Raw genomic sequence first — 17,328 nt, forward strand, 5'->3', positions numbered from 1 at the left:
GGTGAGTGAATGCAAAAGGTGGGGGGGGATAGTGGAGTGCCAAGGGCGGGGGGGTAGGTGGGAAGAGAATGCCAAGGGTGATGGGTAAGTGAATGCTAAGGGTCGGGGTAGGTGGAAAGACCGCAAAGGTGGTGAGGTAAGTGAATGCCAATAGTGGGAGGTAGGTGGGGCGTGAGCAAGGGTTGGGGCGAGTGAATGCCAAGGGTGGGGAGAGCCAGTTTGGTGTAGTGGTTAAGAGCACAGACTCTAATCTGGGAGAACCGGATTTGATTCCCCACTCCTCCACATGCAGCTGCTGGTGTGACCTTGGGTCAGTTACAAGTTATTTCAGAGCTGTTCTCACATGAGCAGTTCTCGAAAGAGCTCTCTCAGCCCCACCTACCTCACAGGGTGTCTGTTGTGGGGAGGGGAAGGGAAAAGGATTGTAAGCCGCTCTGAGACTCCTTTGGGTAGTGAATGGCGGGGTATAAATCCACTCTCTTCTCTTCTAGTGGAGTGCCAAGGGTGGGGATGAGTGAATGCACTGATAATGTGGATTGGAAACCAGGTGACCCAGACCAACACTCTAAACACAGCACTTGATCTTTACAGTCACTGAAAAAATAATTTCTTATTCCTCTTTGGAAGGTTCCTTCAACCAGCACAGAGTTTTAATTGGTAGAGTGCGTGTTTGAAAGTGAGGCACGCTACAGGAGAAAGCTGGGAAGCACTAGGAGAGGTGAAAGCAGTTGTTCTGCCTCCACTGAAACAGGGATCTAATTGCAGTGGGAAGGAATTTGTTTGTGTTGCTGAAAGGAACCTTCTGTTGATGCTCTGAACCACAGCTTTAATTGTACGGTGCATGGGAAAGAGCCATTAGCTGCATTTTAGAAAGACATTTGTTTTTCACGATGACAAACTTCCCAGTGGTTTACCTTCATTATAAACATATCCCCCATCTAGCAAAACCTGAAACAGCAGGAGATGATCCAACATGGTAGGACTGTGTGCTAAAATACAATTGTGCTTTGAACTGAGTGAAATAATTCCTAAATTGTTTCCCCCCCCCCCCAATCAGATTGCCATTTGCTATGTCAGCTCCCGACCTCATTCTCTGAATGTCAGCTGCTCTGATATGGTCTTCAGTGGACTCTTGCTGTACCTCTGTGATTCCTTTGTGGTCGCCAGCTTCTTGAAGAAGTTTCATTTTCTGAAAGGTAAGTTGACCATCGCTGCCACAAGTTATTTATTTAGCCAATCGATAGGCTTTCTACCTTAAGGGTTGAGGTTTCCTAACTTAAATGAAGGAGCCAATGCAGTTCACAGTTCACAAACCATATAATATATAGCCATATGGCACTCTCACTACAAAGGTAGTTTAAGAATTGTACTAGAGCTTGTGAGAAAGAGGAGTCAAAAGAGCAGAGGGACTATTTAGTGTGGGGGGGACAGATGTCCCCTGGGAGGAGCATTAGGATGGACTGACATATTTACCCAATATTTGGCTCTACAATGGCAGGTTGCCTAGTCTAGACGCCAACAAGAACTTGACAGTGTTCCAAAGATTATTCATGTTTTATTCTACAAAGGAAGTAAATTGAATAAGCATAATTATTTTGCAGTCTGGAAAAGAAAATATGATCAGAAACTTATGGCATATTTGGGCAGAAGGTAGATCACTAGCTAATTTCTGGTGGACCATCTAGCATGTTGTGATTTCTGGGGCTCTTGCAAAAAATGCTGCAGTAGCTCAACATTTCTGGTTATGATAGTGTTTTCCCCTTGCAGGATATTTGTCAATTTAAATGATTATTTAACGGAGCAGTGGTGTTTTAATCCTATCTTGCTAGCTATATCAGTGGTGTTTTTTAAACTTGATTATATTATAACGAATGGTTTGGTCACAGAATGAAGGTCGTAGGATGGATTGTTGCCCTTTCTGCTGCAGCCTCCCTAAACATCTGGAAAGCCATGGCTAAAGGTCAGAGAACCCCTGGCAACACATGGGATTTGGCACAGGGCGGAGGCTGCAGCAAAAAGCAGCAGAAATTGGCTGTATTGTGAACACTTCCAGTCCTACCAGGGAGTGGTGGCAGCTGGGTCCCCAATGACCTGTTTTCTAATCTCTGTCGCTTCCATTATTGTAAACCACTTCATCTACCCACATCCAGAAACACATATATTAAAGTTGATGGTGATAATAATAATAATAACAACAGAAATAACAATTCCCACAGGTGCCACCTTATGTGTGATTTGCCAAGACAGGAATTCCCTACGTCAAACCGTCGTCCGACTGGAACTGGAAGATGAGTGGCAGTTTCGACTGAGAGATGAATTCCAAACAGCCAATGCCAAAGAAGACAAGCCCCTCTTTTTTCTGACTGGGCGACATATTTGATAGGAAGTGATCAGATCTCTCAGTGTGGCACAGAAAACTGGCTTCTTTTATACGGAATACACAGTCTGCCAAAAAGAACTGAACTGTTTACACAAAGTTGCAAGAAGGGCTGTCATATAGACAAAAAACAACTGAGGTCATTTTGGAATATTTGTATTAATATTATATTTTATTTGACCAATTTTATGTTTATAATTGCATACAATGTTAGTAACTTTTGTAATTTAATGAATTTGGGAGAGTAACTCATATATTGGCAAAAATACTGAGTTACTGTTCAATAGGATTGAACTTTTTGTTGTTGTAAATATTATACAAATTGTTTCAAAACTGTGGTATAGTTCAGAAGTACAGAATTTAGAAGTAGATTTCCTACAAGGTTTTTTTTTGTGTTTATCTAGAGCCAGCATAACAATGCTTTTTAGTATATTGTTCCTGATTTATTAATATAGCTATTTTGAACTTTGGGCAAAGAACTAAAGGCAAAATTTATGGAGACGTTCTCCTGTGCAAGTACCACATGAATGAGAAACATGCAAGGTCATGGTAATATGCATTCCTTTCAGCATGGTATGCGCAGGAAAACTTTCCTGTGGTTTGTGCCCCATATTTCTATTGCAATCAAAACTAGCTTCCCACCCTAACTTCACTGGCTGCCCTGCATAAAGATGCAGACTTTGAAAAAAATGTAGAAATATAATAACAGTGACTTTTTTTTTCTAATTTAGTGAGAACCTTGAGAGTAGATGATCTGAAGTCTGAAAATCTCAGTAGCTAAGAGGGAGCCTAACAGTAAAATCTTAAACCCAAACACTTCAGAAGGGCGTCATTATATTTAGGATTGCCTTGGCCATCTATTAGTGATTAGTTAAACAAATATAAATAAAAATTGTTAAATAAGCTGGTAGTCACAGTTGAGCGTTGTTGCACTCTCTAAGAAGTTAATAAAGTAAAGGTAAAGGTTCCCTTGCTCAAAAGCCAGTCGAATCCGACTCTAGGGTTGCGGTGCTCATCTCCGGTTCAAAGCCGAAGAGCCAGCGCTGTCCGAAGAAGTTTCCGTGGTCATGTGGCCGGCATGACTAAACACCGAGGCGCACGGAACGCTGTTACCTTCCCACTGAAGTGGTACCTATTTATCTACTTGCAATTTCTTGCTTTCGAACTGCTAGGTTGGCAGGAGCTGGAACTAGAGATGGGAGCTCACTCCGTCCTGCGGCACCCAGGTCTCAAACTACTGACCTTCCACAGCCTGCAGTTCAGCGTCTTAACCCCTTGAGCCACCGCAGCTCCAAGAAGTTAATAAGAGGTGCTTTATCTTAAAAACGTATGCCCTGCCTTTCAATCAATTCATCGCCTTGACAGTTTACAGTAGACTTAAAGAGACAGGAAGCGTGGCTTCAGAGGGATGGCTGCTGGCTAATCTCTTGGTGGTGGACTGGCTCAGAGAGCCACTGGGGCAGGTGATATTTCTCTCCCACAATCCTCTGGTGTTCCTTTTGCTTTTGCAATTGTCCTTCTGGACCTTCAGAGACTCCAGGGGAAATAGCTCCTCCAGGAAGTGCGGTGCCAAGCAGCACCAGTTCTGACGGTCTCCAGCGAAACAAAGTTCAAGTTCAGTGGCACCTTTAAGACAAACAAATAATACTGAGTAAAATCTTTTAAAATAATTTTGGCTCTAACTTCTGCTTAAGGCGACAGCTATATCAGCGGTACTAGACAGACAGACCAACCAACCAAGTTTTATTCAAGGTATAAGGTTCATTATGTTGTATGCTAATTTGCATCTTCATTATGCTGTATGTTAATTTGATGCTCACCTGCTACCTATATTATGGACGGGTAACTTCCATTTCAATGTATCTGAAGAAGTGTGCAAGCACATGAAACCTTATACCTTGAATAAAACTTGAATAAAATAAACACTTATACCTTGAGTAAATAAAACTGTTGGTTTTAAAGGTGCCACTGGACTTGAACGTTGTTCTGCTGCTTCAGACCAACACGGCTACCCATCTGAATCTGTCTCCAGTGAGTGAGGTCAGAGTGAACTCAGGCCAACTGGAATGTGGCTCACAGCTTGTCTCTTGGAGGTGAAGGGAGCTGTTGGGGCATGTGTTGGTCCTAACTACTCTGTGGGGAAAAAATTAAGTTACACTTAGCTGCATTAAGGCCGAGTGCTGAAGAATAGATTCTTTTGAACTATGGTGCTGGAGAAGACTCTTGAGAGTCCCTTGGACTGCAAGAAGATCAAATCAGTCAATCCTAAAAGAAATCAACCCTGACTGTTTCCTGGAAGGCCAGATAATGAAACTGAAGCTCAAATACTTTGGCCACCAAATGAGAAGGGAGCACTCCCTGGAGAAGACCCTGATGCTGGGGAAGATTGAAGGTCAAAGAAGACGGGGACGGCAAAGGATGAGATGGTTAGACAGTGTCATAGATACAACGAACATGAAGTTGAGCCAACTTCAGAGGACGGCGGAAGACAGGAGGGCCTGGCGTGATCTGGTCCATGGGGTCGCGAAGAGTCGGACTTGACTGTGCGACTGAACAACAACAAGCTGCATTAAGTAGCTCCCTCACCTCAAAATACCCTAATGAGGTTAGGTCTCTTGCTGTGGTACTCAAAGGTGAGAGGTACACATTATAGGAAGTATCTCTATGGAGCGATCAGCAACATGCATTGTGAAAGGCAGTTGTTTGCTGCAACTATAAATACAGCAGGGGTCATTTGGGGGGGGGACGCGGGGGGACGCCATCCCCCCGGGTGAGGTGCGGGAGGGCGAGGCCTGGAGCTCCCTGCTGGTGCCCGCTGGAGGTCGCCGCCGGCTGTGGGGAGGACACACTTCCGGTGATGTCAGGGGGTGTGGCATATGCTAATGAGTTATGCTAATGAGTCCCCCTAGCTCTTTTTCTATGAAATGACCCCTGAAATACAGAAATCTGGTGAAAACTGGAGTACTAAGAATGGTACCGCTGGGTAGTATGTATACTTTTGTCATTGCTTCTCTGAAACTACTGGAAATTCTAATTTGGTGGGCATGCCAAGAATTCTCTTTGGGAGATCCCTACCCTCCTGTCCCCCAGAGAACAACAATTCCCAAGCTTGTCAGGGGAGAGAGATTGATTATTAAACTTCTTTAAATTTGTGATAGTGATGTACTTTTTTGCTCCTTTGCACACTAATCTCAGATTGTAGACTGGGTTGCACCAATCTTCTTTAGTAGAAAATTCCTGGACTGAACAAATATCTTATGGTCTTTTCAGCCTCAGGGCTGTCCACCCAAACCGTTCAGTGCTTCCATCATTGGCTTTATCTCTGACTTTACATAAGCTGTACAGATTCCTGAAAGGAGTTCCTTTGACAGTGTCCTTTCCCCCTGGAAAATACCAGCAGACCCATGCAGTGTTATTGTCAGCAAACTCCTAACCCACTCAGCAAGACCAAGCTCCCTTCCTTGAAGGCGCACATCAAATTAACAAGCTTAGCTGTCATTCATGTCCTTTAAGCACCTCCCATTCATGGGAAGGCCCTAAAGCACAGGGATAGGAGCTCAGAAACTACACATAGGACCCTCAGCAAAACTGGAATTAAGTTCATTAATCATTGGATGCAAGGCTCTACCTTCAGGAGAAGGAAGATTATGTTATTGTACATTCTCCACATGCAAATAGGAATGCAAAATGTCTTGGTTCTGTGGTTCCTCTTAGCAATGTTCAGGCAGGCATAGATTTCACCATCAATCTGGCAAGAAAGAGAAGCCTTCATTTCTGCAAGGTTACATGCACCGGCTGATTAAATATGGTACAGTTTCTTCTTCTAAGACCATCTCTAGTGGAATATGTACATCCGCTAATAAAATACTGGAATAGGTGAACTGCTTAGTGTCCTTTTTCACCAGCAGTAAAACTAGTTGTATCCAACCTCCCGTGTGTTCTTCACTTGAACTTGCTGGAAGGATTTCACTTTCATTTTCTTCTTTGTTCAACTTTTTAGAAACAGTCTGTCCCAGGGGAATGTTTCCATCGATCAAAGGATTCTTAACTGTGAAGCACAATGTTTTCACCTTGCCTTCCCTGATTCAGCCCCAAGTGCCCCCCCCCATGCCACTCCTTTCAGGGATGGCATTTTGGGCTGCTGCAGCAGGAACATGTGGAAGTTACACTCCACAGGTGGGAAGCTGTCCACAGAAACACTCCAAGCAAGAATAGTGCTGAGTATTTTTGGAATGTTGCAATGCAAGATAACCACAACATGGGTGTTTTCCACATGATGGGAATTCAGAGTACTTGAAAACACATTGTTATAACCTTATAACACTGTGGCAGTATTCAATTGCTGATTTAAGAAGAGCCGTTAGAAAGAAAAACAAAAAAATCCCTCCAGCGGCAGGTGGGAAAGGAGTCACTATGGGGCACTGGGGCTAGGAAAATGGCCCTGATGTGGCTGGGATAGAGCAACATGGACTTTCCCACACATACAAGTGCTATCCTGGGTTTGCTACAGTTTTTCCCAAAACACTGCAGCAAAGCAGGCTTAGGAAAGATAACTGGAAAGACTGGGAAAACCAGGGAGGTGCACAGAAGCACCACAGTGCTATGGAGAAGCAGGAGAAAAACCACTTCCCAGTAGCATCCAAGCCAGGGCAAACAACCCATGTGTGTCAATAGTCTGCCAAGAGAAAACTGCCATAACAAATGCCCTACCTTGGCTGAGAATCTTGTTATCTGCACAGTTCTGCAGTATACTTCAATTAATCATTGACTGTATATTTGTAACTTTTGCTTCATAGTAATAATGGTGAGTTGCTCATCTCATGTCGAAGTAACTTGGAACAACGATCAGTGCAATGGTTCTGCAAATCTTCATGATATCTCACAATGAACACAACTTTGTGGCAACCATATTTGAATTCAGTATAGGGTGGCCAGGTCAAAATGACACGCCAGCAGGGGAGGAGGAGGGACTTTCCAGGTATGGGGAGGAGCGCCACGACGTGCCTATGTCACTCAGAAGGGATGTAGGCACGTCAGGGGCAACACTCTCTTGTTTGAGCAGAACCCTGTGGTAAAATTGGCCTCAAACCATAGAGTTTTGCCCAAAAAGCAGAGTGTTGCCCCAAGCTTGCCCAGGTCACTTCCAGGTGACATAGACATGTCACCCAACGTTGCTGCTAAGTGTGGGGATTTCCTCCCACTGGCCACCTGGCTGGCAGTGGGCAGGAGTCCGCAAAACCAGGCAGTCCCCTGTTCCAAACTGGGGAATAGCAACCACAATTCAGTATGGCTACTACAGCAGAACTATGACTGATCTCCTTGGTTTCTACAATGTTAACCTCCTTATTGGCATCGATTTTCTAACCGTGGTGGGCCCCAAAATGTCAACCTAACATTTATTCGTGACTGTCACTTTGGATTTGAACTTGGTGGCAATACACACCACTTGCCAGAAACACAAATTTATCTGAAACACACAGTTTGTGCTTGAGGCAAGCTTTTGCATATGGTGACAAAATCTGGAGATCCACTTTCATCCCACTGTATGGGTGGCAACTCACCTACCTCAAAAATGGTCATGTGAACTACTTGAAGGGTAATGATTTGTTGTTTCCCCCCCCAGGATTAAAATAAAAGAGTGAATCCACAATCCTGCCTTAGCAGCAATGAAATACTAAGGAACAATCATGCTGCCGTCTGAGGATGGGTGAGGTTGGAAATATCTCAGCAGCTGAATTATTGAATGTAAAAGGCAATAATGTTAAGTTTGAACAAACCAAACAGTAATCTCACAAGTGGAAGACACACAGGAATTTACAGAACAGATCTCATTGCCGCCCCCCCCTCTTGTTTCCCTTCCTCATAGCCTCTCACCTTTTCCTGCCACCCACCGGCCAACCTGCCTTTATCTGCCCCCTCATATTTAGCTTTCCCTCCTTCCCCTGGCAGCCTCTACCTGGGAAAACTATGGCCCAGTTCTGTGGGAGTCTGGGTTAAGTTGAACAGTAGGGAACCCAGAAGAACTTACAGATGAGGAGCACCTCATTTTCTCTGTGTCACCCTCCCCATATTCTTTCCTCTTTCCTTCATCCTGGTAAGCCATATATCCTTTCCCCTTTCCATGCCCCTTCTCTCCTTCTCACTTGCTCACCAACCTATCTGGGACCTACATATATTTGGGACCATGTCTCCTAGTACGCCCCCAGGAGAACATTGCACTCTGTTGGTCAAAATGTGTTGCTGTTTGCCAGCCCAAGAGCTATCCAGCTGTCCTTGACTAGAGTCAGGGCATTTTCCAACCTGGTGGAACTCTCAGCCGAATAACATCTGTGCCCTGTGGGACTTCATGCAATTCCGCAGGGCCTGTAAAGCAGAGTTATTCCACCAGGCATTTGGTTGAGGACAGCGATGGTTCCATCTTTTTCGCGCTCCCACCCCCTGCCTCCCCCTGAGGCAGTGGCACCGTTAGAATTTTTAGTGCCATCTGTTAAGCTACTTGCTGTGTTTTGTTGGTTTTAATGGGCTTTTAATGATGTATTATACAGTAGTGTTGTACACCGCCCTGAGCCCTGTCCTTCGGGGGATGGCAGCTTAAAAGCGAATGTAATAAATAAACAATAAATCTGCCCCGATCTTCAGCTATATATTGTTTCTTTTTCTTTTAACAGAATTTTAATTTTATTAAAGGAATAAAACTGGGAAACATACAAAAAAATTAAACCATACACAAACATCAAGAAAATACAACATGAAGAAGAAAAACAAACACAAAGGAAAAGAAAGGAAAAAGAAAAAAAGGAAGGGAAACATAAAAGACTTCTGATTTTCTCTACAACAAATCGAATTTTGATTACAAGATTTTCCTTGCATATATATAAAAAAACAAGAACTCTCTTTTTGTTTCCCCTTATGCAAATTTCTTATTCAGAAAAGCCACAAATCATCAAGCCATCCTTATCTTTTTCATACAAAAGGCCAATCTCTAATAGGTGCAGTAATTATCCCTAACCAATACTATAAATTTAGCCAAAGCTATGAAGTCCAACATCTTCTCTAACCATTTTTCTACTGTAAGTATTGTTGGACATTTCCATTTCTATGCACATATCATTTTCACTGCCATAGTCAAATATAGTAACAAAACTCAATGACTTATTTCCAACTGATTGTCCATTAAAACTAACAAAAAAAGTCTCTGGTTTCAGCTGTATCTCAGTCTTTAGAATCTTCTGTAAATACCCTATCTTCCTCTTCCCTTGGTAGAAAATTGGCCAAAAGTAATATAATCCTCTCTCTGAAATCTTCATCGGTTTCTTCTTGGATACCTCTCAGTCTCAGACCATACTCCTTTTTTCTCAAGTCCATAGGGACTAAGGAATCTACATGCCTCTCAAGTTCTTTGTCAATATCTTCTGTTATATTTTCTACAGCAACCACTTTATCATTGATTTGCATAACTTCTTCTGTAATATGCCCTATTGTTCCTTTGAGTTCTTTCACATCATCTTTCATTTCTTTAGATTTCCCAAGACTCTCATTCATTCTTCTCCCAAAAGCCTCTATCTTGTTTCCGAGATTCACTGTTTTGCTTTCTATTCTGCATCCCATTTGTTCAAGTAATTTCTGCATCATATCTGCTGTGACAGGTTGGTCTGATGAACCTTTCCTGTCAGGATTCTTTATGGCATTCATTATAAAATAAAATGCAGAAGGATAGACACACAGAGAGAAAGTTTAGTTATCAGCAATTGGTGTCCTTTCACCATGGCAACAGAAGATTTTTTAATTCTTAAACACAGATACTTCAGAATGTTTTCAAATCTATTACTTTCACTTTTAGCTGTCAGGAGTTTGTATCCTTTTCACCATGGCAACCAAGGTCAAATAGTCCCAGAATGTCTCAGAGTCTTATCTTCTATTATGTGTAATTATCCAATAACAGGTAATCTTCTAAAGTAAATATAAGAACAGTCTCATGGCAGATTTGTCTTCAGAGCCAAAAAACCCCTTTCACACATGCACACTTTCATCTAAAATAAAATTAAGGATAGGAAAAATAATCCCTCATCCATTTATCTTTCCTAATTTCATTTCTAGCTTTTCTGATTCTTAATTACATTTTTGTGCCAAAGTTATTGTTTCAGAAAGTTCTTTAAAAAATTTTATAATCTCACGAGAGAAGTTACCTTAGCAAGGGTTATCGCTTTTTGTCTTCAAGAAAATCTCTCTATAGCTGTAGATGATTATGTCCATAAATCTTAAGAAGTGGAGGAGGTCAGGCTTTAGTCCTTATCAGGATTCCAAATGCAGCCAGAGCAAGACTGTAAATTCTAAGACTTCAGGTCGCTCTAAATCAGGAGGTGTCTGTAAAGCTGATGCTCAGCAGAAAACACCCAAAAAGCAACCTAAAGAGGTATGTGTGATTTATCTCTTTGATCTCCCTTTAATCTAGGGAGAATTTATGGACTGGAGACCCCCTCCTAGTTGGTAATTAGCTGCATTGTGTCTTCACTCCCCGTGAATACGTCAGACTGCCATTGCATCTCCACCGAAAGTCGTATATATTGGAGAATTTATAGACTAGAGACCCCTCCTAGTTGGTAATTAGCTGCATTGTGTCTTCACTCCCCATTAATATGTCAGACTGCCATTGCATCTCCACTTTGTTTATACCCTGCCTTTTGCCACAATGGGGTCCCAAAGGAGGTTGTATCATTCTTCTCCATTTCATCCTTACAACAACCCTGTGAAGTAAGTTAGGCTGAGGGTATGTGACCGGCCCAAGATCACCTAGTAAGCTTCCATGGCAGACTGGTGAGTCTAATGTGGACCTCCCAGATCCTAGTCTGAAGCTCTAACCGCACTGGCTTTTGTGGGGTGGCTGCTGTTGAACAGTAGCAAGCAGCTTGGCCTGGGTGAGTCATGCAAGTTGCATGGTATCAAGTCACCTGATAGTTGCTGCCAGGCCTGGCCTGATGAGTCCTCCTTCAAAGGCCAAAACAACCTGGAAAGGGCCCTGCCCTCTACCCCCCCAGCCTTTTAGTGTCAGAAACTAAGGCTTAAACACTGGCAATACTATTGCAGTTACCTAGCACTGGCCACTAAGGGCATCCATTTCTTAAAACTACAGTCTCTCCTCTTATCATTTTTTGAGGTTAACCCCACCATTTTATTTTATTTTCTTAAGATTTCAGAGTTTTCTGCAAACCTGGGGCTGAAAAAAGATATGTCTTGTCTGTTCATTACTCCAGTCTCTGGCTTGAAATACCCACCGATCTGGCCACACTGAGAATTACATATATTGATAGGCTGGCACTCTTCCACTCCCCACAATCACTAAATCTGACTGCATCTGGAACTGTATAATTGTTAAGTTTTTTTTAAAAACCCTTTTGAAACCCTGATTCAAATTGGTAAGATTTGCTTGAAAGTCTTCTCCCCATGTTTCAAAGGTCAGAAAAATGCAGACTAATTCTTGTACCAAATGCCTTCAAGCTTTATTTAAAGTTTCCTTTTCTGTAAAGTAAGTATATTCTAATATTGAATCTCTAATGTACAGCCAGCAGTAAATAAATACTGAACACTACCTAGTTCTGACTGAATACTGACTTGTTCATCGTGATTTGTTTAAAACTGACTCTGGGAATCAGCTTCTAATAGCTTGCTATAAATAGTAAGTGTCGTTATATAACTTGATAGAAAGACCGCGTCCTTACACAGGGAACAGCAGATGTATCAGGATTAGTGCAGCAATCTGCATTTTATTTCATTGAGTTATTGCGGGGCTGAATAACATATGAATCAGAAGAGATCCAGATTAGTAGCTTTAATTTTAGAATTTGTAAAACAGAACAAAGAACTACCCTGCGAATCACGGTGAGGACATTTCAGCATCTGAAGTTCTGCGCCTAATAATGGTTCCACCTTATACATGCGAAGCACAATTAAAAGCAACACAGAAAAAGCTATATCCTTAATCAAGTTAGTGGCAATATCACTCTCTGACTGATTCCCTAAAAGCAGTTGTTCGGGCTCGATCTGCCGTTTCCCCCGGTTGTACTCCTCAATTTCCCACTATTTGCTGCGCGGCTGCATTTTGACCCACATCTCCCCCCACGTCTTCTTGTTTCTTATTTTTTTGGATCAAGAAGACGAGAAGGAAATTGGGGGGAGATGCTGGTCAAAATGCCGCCATGCAGCAAATAGTGGGAAAATTAGCAATACAACTGGGGGAAACGGCAGACCAAGGCGGAACAACTGCTTTTGCAGAATCGGTCACTCTGGTAGTGAATTGAGTATGTTGCATGTGGGTGCAGTGGGAAACAAAACTGAGATGGAAGTAGAATTGCCTACCTTCAGGTGAGGCCTGGAGTTCTCCCGGAATTGCAAGTGATCTCCAGACCACAGAAATGAGTTCCCTTGAAGAAAACGACAGCTTCAGAGGGTGGGCTCCATGGCATCAAACGCCTGCTGAGCTCCCTCCCCTCCCCAAGCGCCAACCTCCCCGATCTCTTCCCCCAAATTTCCAGAATTTTCCAACCTGGAGTTGGGAAGAGGATTTCTGTGCCTATCCATGAAGAAAAAAGTTTGGAACTTGAATAATCTTGTTTCCCTAAATCTGCAGAGGCAGGGGCAGATTAAGACATGTTGAGGCTCCGAACTATGTCAGGTTTAAGAGGCCCCATAGCATTACCAAAAATGGTAATGTAGTAAAAGAGAGAGAGAGAGAGAGAGAGAGAGAGAGAGAGAGTTTAGAGACCCATATAATCTCAGGCCCTAAACTGTAGCTTACTTAGCCTGTGCATATATCCATCTCTGAACTAAGGGAGGTATGTGCATGAAAACATGGATACACAGTTGAGATCTTTCAGCCAGTTGTGTTTGGGAGCAGACTATACTGTAGGGTTGTGAGTCACTTGCCCACTTCCCTTGCAGTGTGGGACCTAAAAGGGGAAAGGGAATTTATTTCAGGGCAGACATACCTTGCAGGGCACATCCACTAGGCCCAGTCCTCTGTCCCCTAAATATTCAGAGCTGTCAGGTGCACTATTGTTTGGTTTCTTGAAGGATTCCTGTAGGTAGGATTGGCCTTGGAGGCTGCAGGTACTCTGAGAAGACTTCCCATCCACATTCTGACAGAGTCAGCCACATCTGTAGGGTTACAAACTCCCACTTGGCAAATACCTGGAGATTTGGAGGTGAAGCCCTGGAAGGGACTTCAGTGGGTTCTAACGCCATAGAGTCTGCTCTCCAAAGTAGCTGTTTTCTCTAGGGGAGCTGATCTCTATTGCCTGGGAAATCAGTTGTAATTCCAGGAGATCTCCAGCCCCCCACCTGGAGGCTGGCAACCCTAGGTGACATCTGGGTCTCCAAAGCAGTGGGCAGCAACCTCTGGCAACTCTCCAGCACTCCCCGCTTGCCTGAACGCAAATACTGGGAACAAAGGGCTGTGGTGTGCTGGAATCAGGAAGAGCTGATGTCCAACTAGGAGTCCTCAAAAGTGGAACGTCTGAAAAATTTGCTCACTCCTTTAGTACATATTAAATGGAGGGATGGCACTGCAGACAACAAAAGAAGTTTACATTGCTAAATGGCGGTACCTACCTGTACTCTCCTTCTGAGAACTTCTCTTAATGTAATACAGTAGATGTGTTCACATGTTACAGTGAATGCACTTACATTCTGCATGTACCTGCATACATCTGTTTGTGAGAAAGAGCCAAAACACATCTACTTTACAAATAAAACCAGTAACCAATAAGCAACGTTTAAATCACACGTTCAGCTATACAGGCATTGAATATTGCATCAGAATTACTCAGCGTACTATAACAAAGAATAATCAAATTTACATGGATTGTATGCACATTCACTATAACATGTGAACATGGACAGTAGCATTCCTAAAAGTATAAAATGGGAATTTGACAAATAGTTTGCAAACACATGTTCCACACTGATCAGAAAACTGAGATTGGAGGACACTGACAAATCTAATTTTGTTGCTATGTAATATGTGTGTGAAAAGGCTCACTGTGAAACAAGCCATTCAGCTTGCCTAAAGAAAAGCAAAAGCAAAACTCTGCTTGATTCTAGGTTCAAAGTGTGAAAAGGCTCACTGTGAAACAAGCCTAAAGCTTGCCTAAAGAAAAGCAAAGCTCTGCTTGATTCTAGGTTCAGATGGGTAGCCTGAATAGTCCCCCCCATTCTATCTGAAGAAGTGTGCATGCACACAAAAGCTTATACCTTGAATAAAACTTTGTTGGTCTTAAAGATGCCAGTGGACTCAAACTTTGATCTTCTATTTGATTCTGCAACACCAATCTTGTCCTCCTTAAGTGTAACTATTTGAATTGTCTAATCAAAACACTTCTTGCCGGTATCTGTTTTCCCTGCATGTAGATGCCTCTGCTTTCAGGAAGGCTTATGACTTAACTGGGATACTTGAGGAGTCAGTTGCAAAGCAAGAGCGTACACTGGCCTATTGAGCTCATGTTTCTTGTCCCGGCTGAGATTCCAAGAACTTGAGCAGGCTAAATCAGCAAGCAAACATGATCACCGAGAAATTATTTCCCCTCGATCTTTGTTGTCAACAACTTATTACTTTAAGGCAGCATTTTTGTTCCTGACGGAAGCTTAGACTGGTGTTAACAACCCCTGACAGCACAATTCTCTGGCAATGGAGGAAAGGGCCCATCTCAAGATGCCATCAGAAGCCACTGAGTCACCTTGGTCCTGGGTAAGGCCTTCTCATTGAAAGAGCATTCAGGAGGAGGAGGAGGAGGAGAGTTTTATGAAGGCTGCTTCTTTGTGCCAGGCTTGATTTTCCTTCTCAGTTTGTTTACTTCGTTACTCTTTTGGATAAAATAGTTTGAAGCACGAGGAAAGCATTAACTACTAACATTGCTAACTACCTGTTGGATGCAGCTGCAGGAGGAAAGTTGTGTGTATTTTCTTTCTTGTCGTTGATGCTGTTCTTCAGGGAAAGACTTAAGGGTGAGGATATGTACTGTAAATTGGGATGTACTGGAGCAGAACACTGCTACAAGAGACCTCCTGGGTACATCTGGACTGAAATCATACCTGATTTCATTGTCCTTTTGCCTGAAAGCTTAGTGACATGTTAAGTGATCATCTCTGCAGTCATAAACACAGAGGTGCTACACTGATGTGCTACACCTCTGAGAATTGCAGTTCTGTGTGCACCTTTTAAAAAAAGAGCTGCAGGAATATTATAATTTGGATTCCATTAGCCAACTTAACTCAAATCCCTCTCTTATAAACCTCTACTCCAGGATTTAAAGAGGCTATGTGCATACCTGTAGAAATTGTTTGTACTCCTTGAGATGGCTGGCTACTATTGGTATGTGAAGGAAATAATATTTTCCGCATTTCTTGTCTGAAAAGTGCATCACAAACATTGGCTGAATAGCACAGATCACCATGGGTATGCAGATTTGATAGGGCAGTGTATGTAGGTAGGCATTGAGAGTCATTGTCATGGGCATCAATGTAGGGACGGGGTGATATGGAATAATATTTCGGAATCCTGTGTTTGCATCTTGATGACAATAACTGTGTGAGCAAAAAGAATAACTGAAGCAAGGGTTGGGGGTGGGATTAGAGTTTAACAGTGCCATCTTAAGGAGAGTTACATCCTTCTAAATGCACTGAAGCCAATGGACTTAAAAGGGTGTAACTTTGTTTAGGGTGGCACTGTAAGGCTCTTCCTTCTGCTACAGTGGTTGGGGGGGGGAGAGTAATTCAAAAATAAATTTAAAAGTATTATGTTTTGGGATATGACCAGTGGTTCCAAGATGCCAGGAGCTTGATAATGTCTAACTAGAAGGTAAAGAATCAAAATCTGAATGTGTTGGGAAATAGTTGGGTTTTCTAAGTCTTAATTCATATGTGTGTCTTAAAGTGTTTTGTAGCTTCTCTTTCATTCCTGGGGCACAAGTGTGAAAGAGTGGATCTACAGGTCATTAGCTATTGCACTGTTATTGTGCTACCCATATGCATTCACCTCCTGTGTTTGCCTGTGGACAACACCATGAGATGGATCCAAGGCAGCACCACAATTAACAACATATATCTAGTTTCTGAATTAATTGGTAGCCATGAAGAAAGATTCATTTACAATTGCATTTCAAACAAGTCACTGGACATGAAAGGGGTCTATTTGATACCTATTTGTAGTCTTTCACTCCTATTCCCATTCTCTCTCAGAAGCAGCGGCATCAATGAGGGGTGAAAAAAGACTGGATGGATTCTTCAAGGAGGAGGAAGGATGGATGAAGGCAGATCCCCTAACATTCTTCCCCTGTTAGCCAGCAACTGGACTCTGAACTTGGTAGCATCGGCCCCTAACCACTGCTGACTTTCTCCCGCCTGCCTGCCTGCCTGCCAAGCTTCCTTTGCTTTCAGGCTTTGCTCATCCTCAGTCAGGAAGATCCCCCCCCCTGCATTCTAGCCCAATAGCAGGACTGTGAGGACTCTGAAGTCTCAGCCATTCACCTTTGGTCCCTCTGTCTGTTCTTCCTGGCCATGGACGGGAGGGGAAATGTTGGGCTGCTGTTGCCCTGAAGGACAGAGTGGCTGGTCATGAATCCCAGGTGCAGAGTGTCAAGGGTGTGAGGGTGGTGTGCTGTTGTTTCCCCCATCCTTTCAGTGCTGCAAATGTGGACTTGCAGGCAGGGCCGGCTCGCCCGCTAGGCGAACTAGGCCTTCGCCTAGAGCGCGAGCAGGCCGTGAGGGCATGAGAGGAGGCAGGGGCGGCCACCGGCAGCCTCTCCGCCGCAGCCAGGCCAGGGCAAGAAGGGGGAGGGAAAGGGGGCCGAGGGGAGCATTGTCCGGCCCGGCGAGGCAGGTAGGCAGGGAGCCTATCCGCGAGGCCGCCGGCACAATCAGCGCCCCAACAGGAAATCCCGCGTGCAGCCGTGGGAATCCCC

At 43.4% G+C, this 17,328-nt stretch overlaps 1 protein-coding gene across 2 annotated transcripts in view; it reads left to right on the forward strand.

Annotated features, from left to right (window-relative positions):
- The first annotated feature begins 14,857 nt into the window (after nucleotides 1–14,857).
- Nucleotides 14,858–17,328, forward strand: part of LPIN1 (lipin 1) — a 148,943-nt gene continuing 146,472 nt past the window's right edge. For both annotated transcript variants that reach the window (XM_015406339.1, XM_015406340.1), the window contains exon 1: nucleotides 14,858–15,116. In XM_015406339.1, the coding sequence (XP_015261825.1) occupies nucleotides 15,057–15,116 (60 nt within the window). In that variant the 5' untranslated portion in view covers nucleotides 14,858–15,056. The remainder of the gene's footprint in view (nucleotides 15,117–17,328) is intronic.

The sequence above is a fragment of the Gekko japonicus genome, unplaced genomic scaffold, assembly GCF_001447785.1.
Source record: "Gekko japonicus isolate JY-2015 unplaced genomic scaffold, Gekko_japonicus_V1.1 scaffold2214, whole genome shotgun sequence".
In the NCBI taxonomy this organism is placed as follows: domain Eukaryota; kingdom Metazoa; phylum Chordata; class Lepidosauria; order Squamata; family Gekkonidae; genus Gekko; species Gekko japonicus.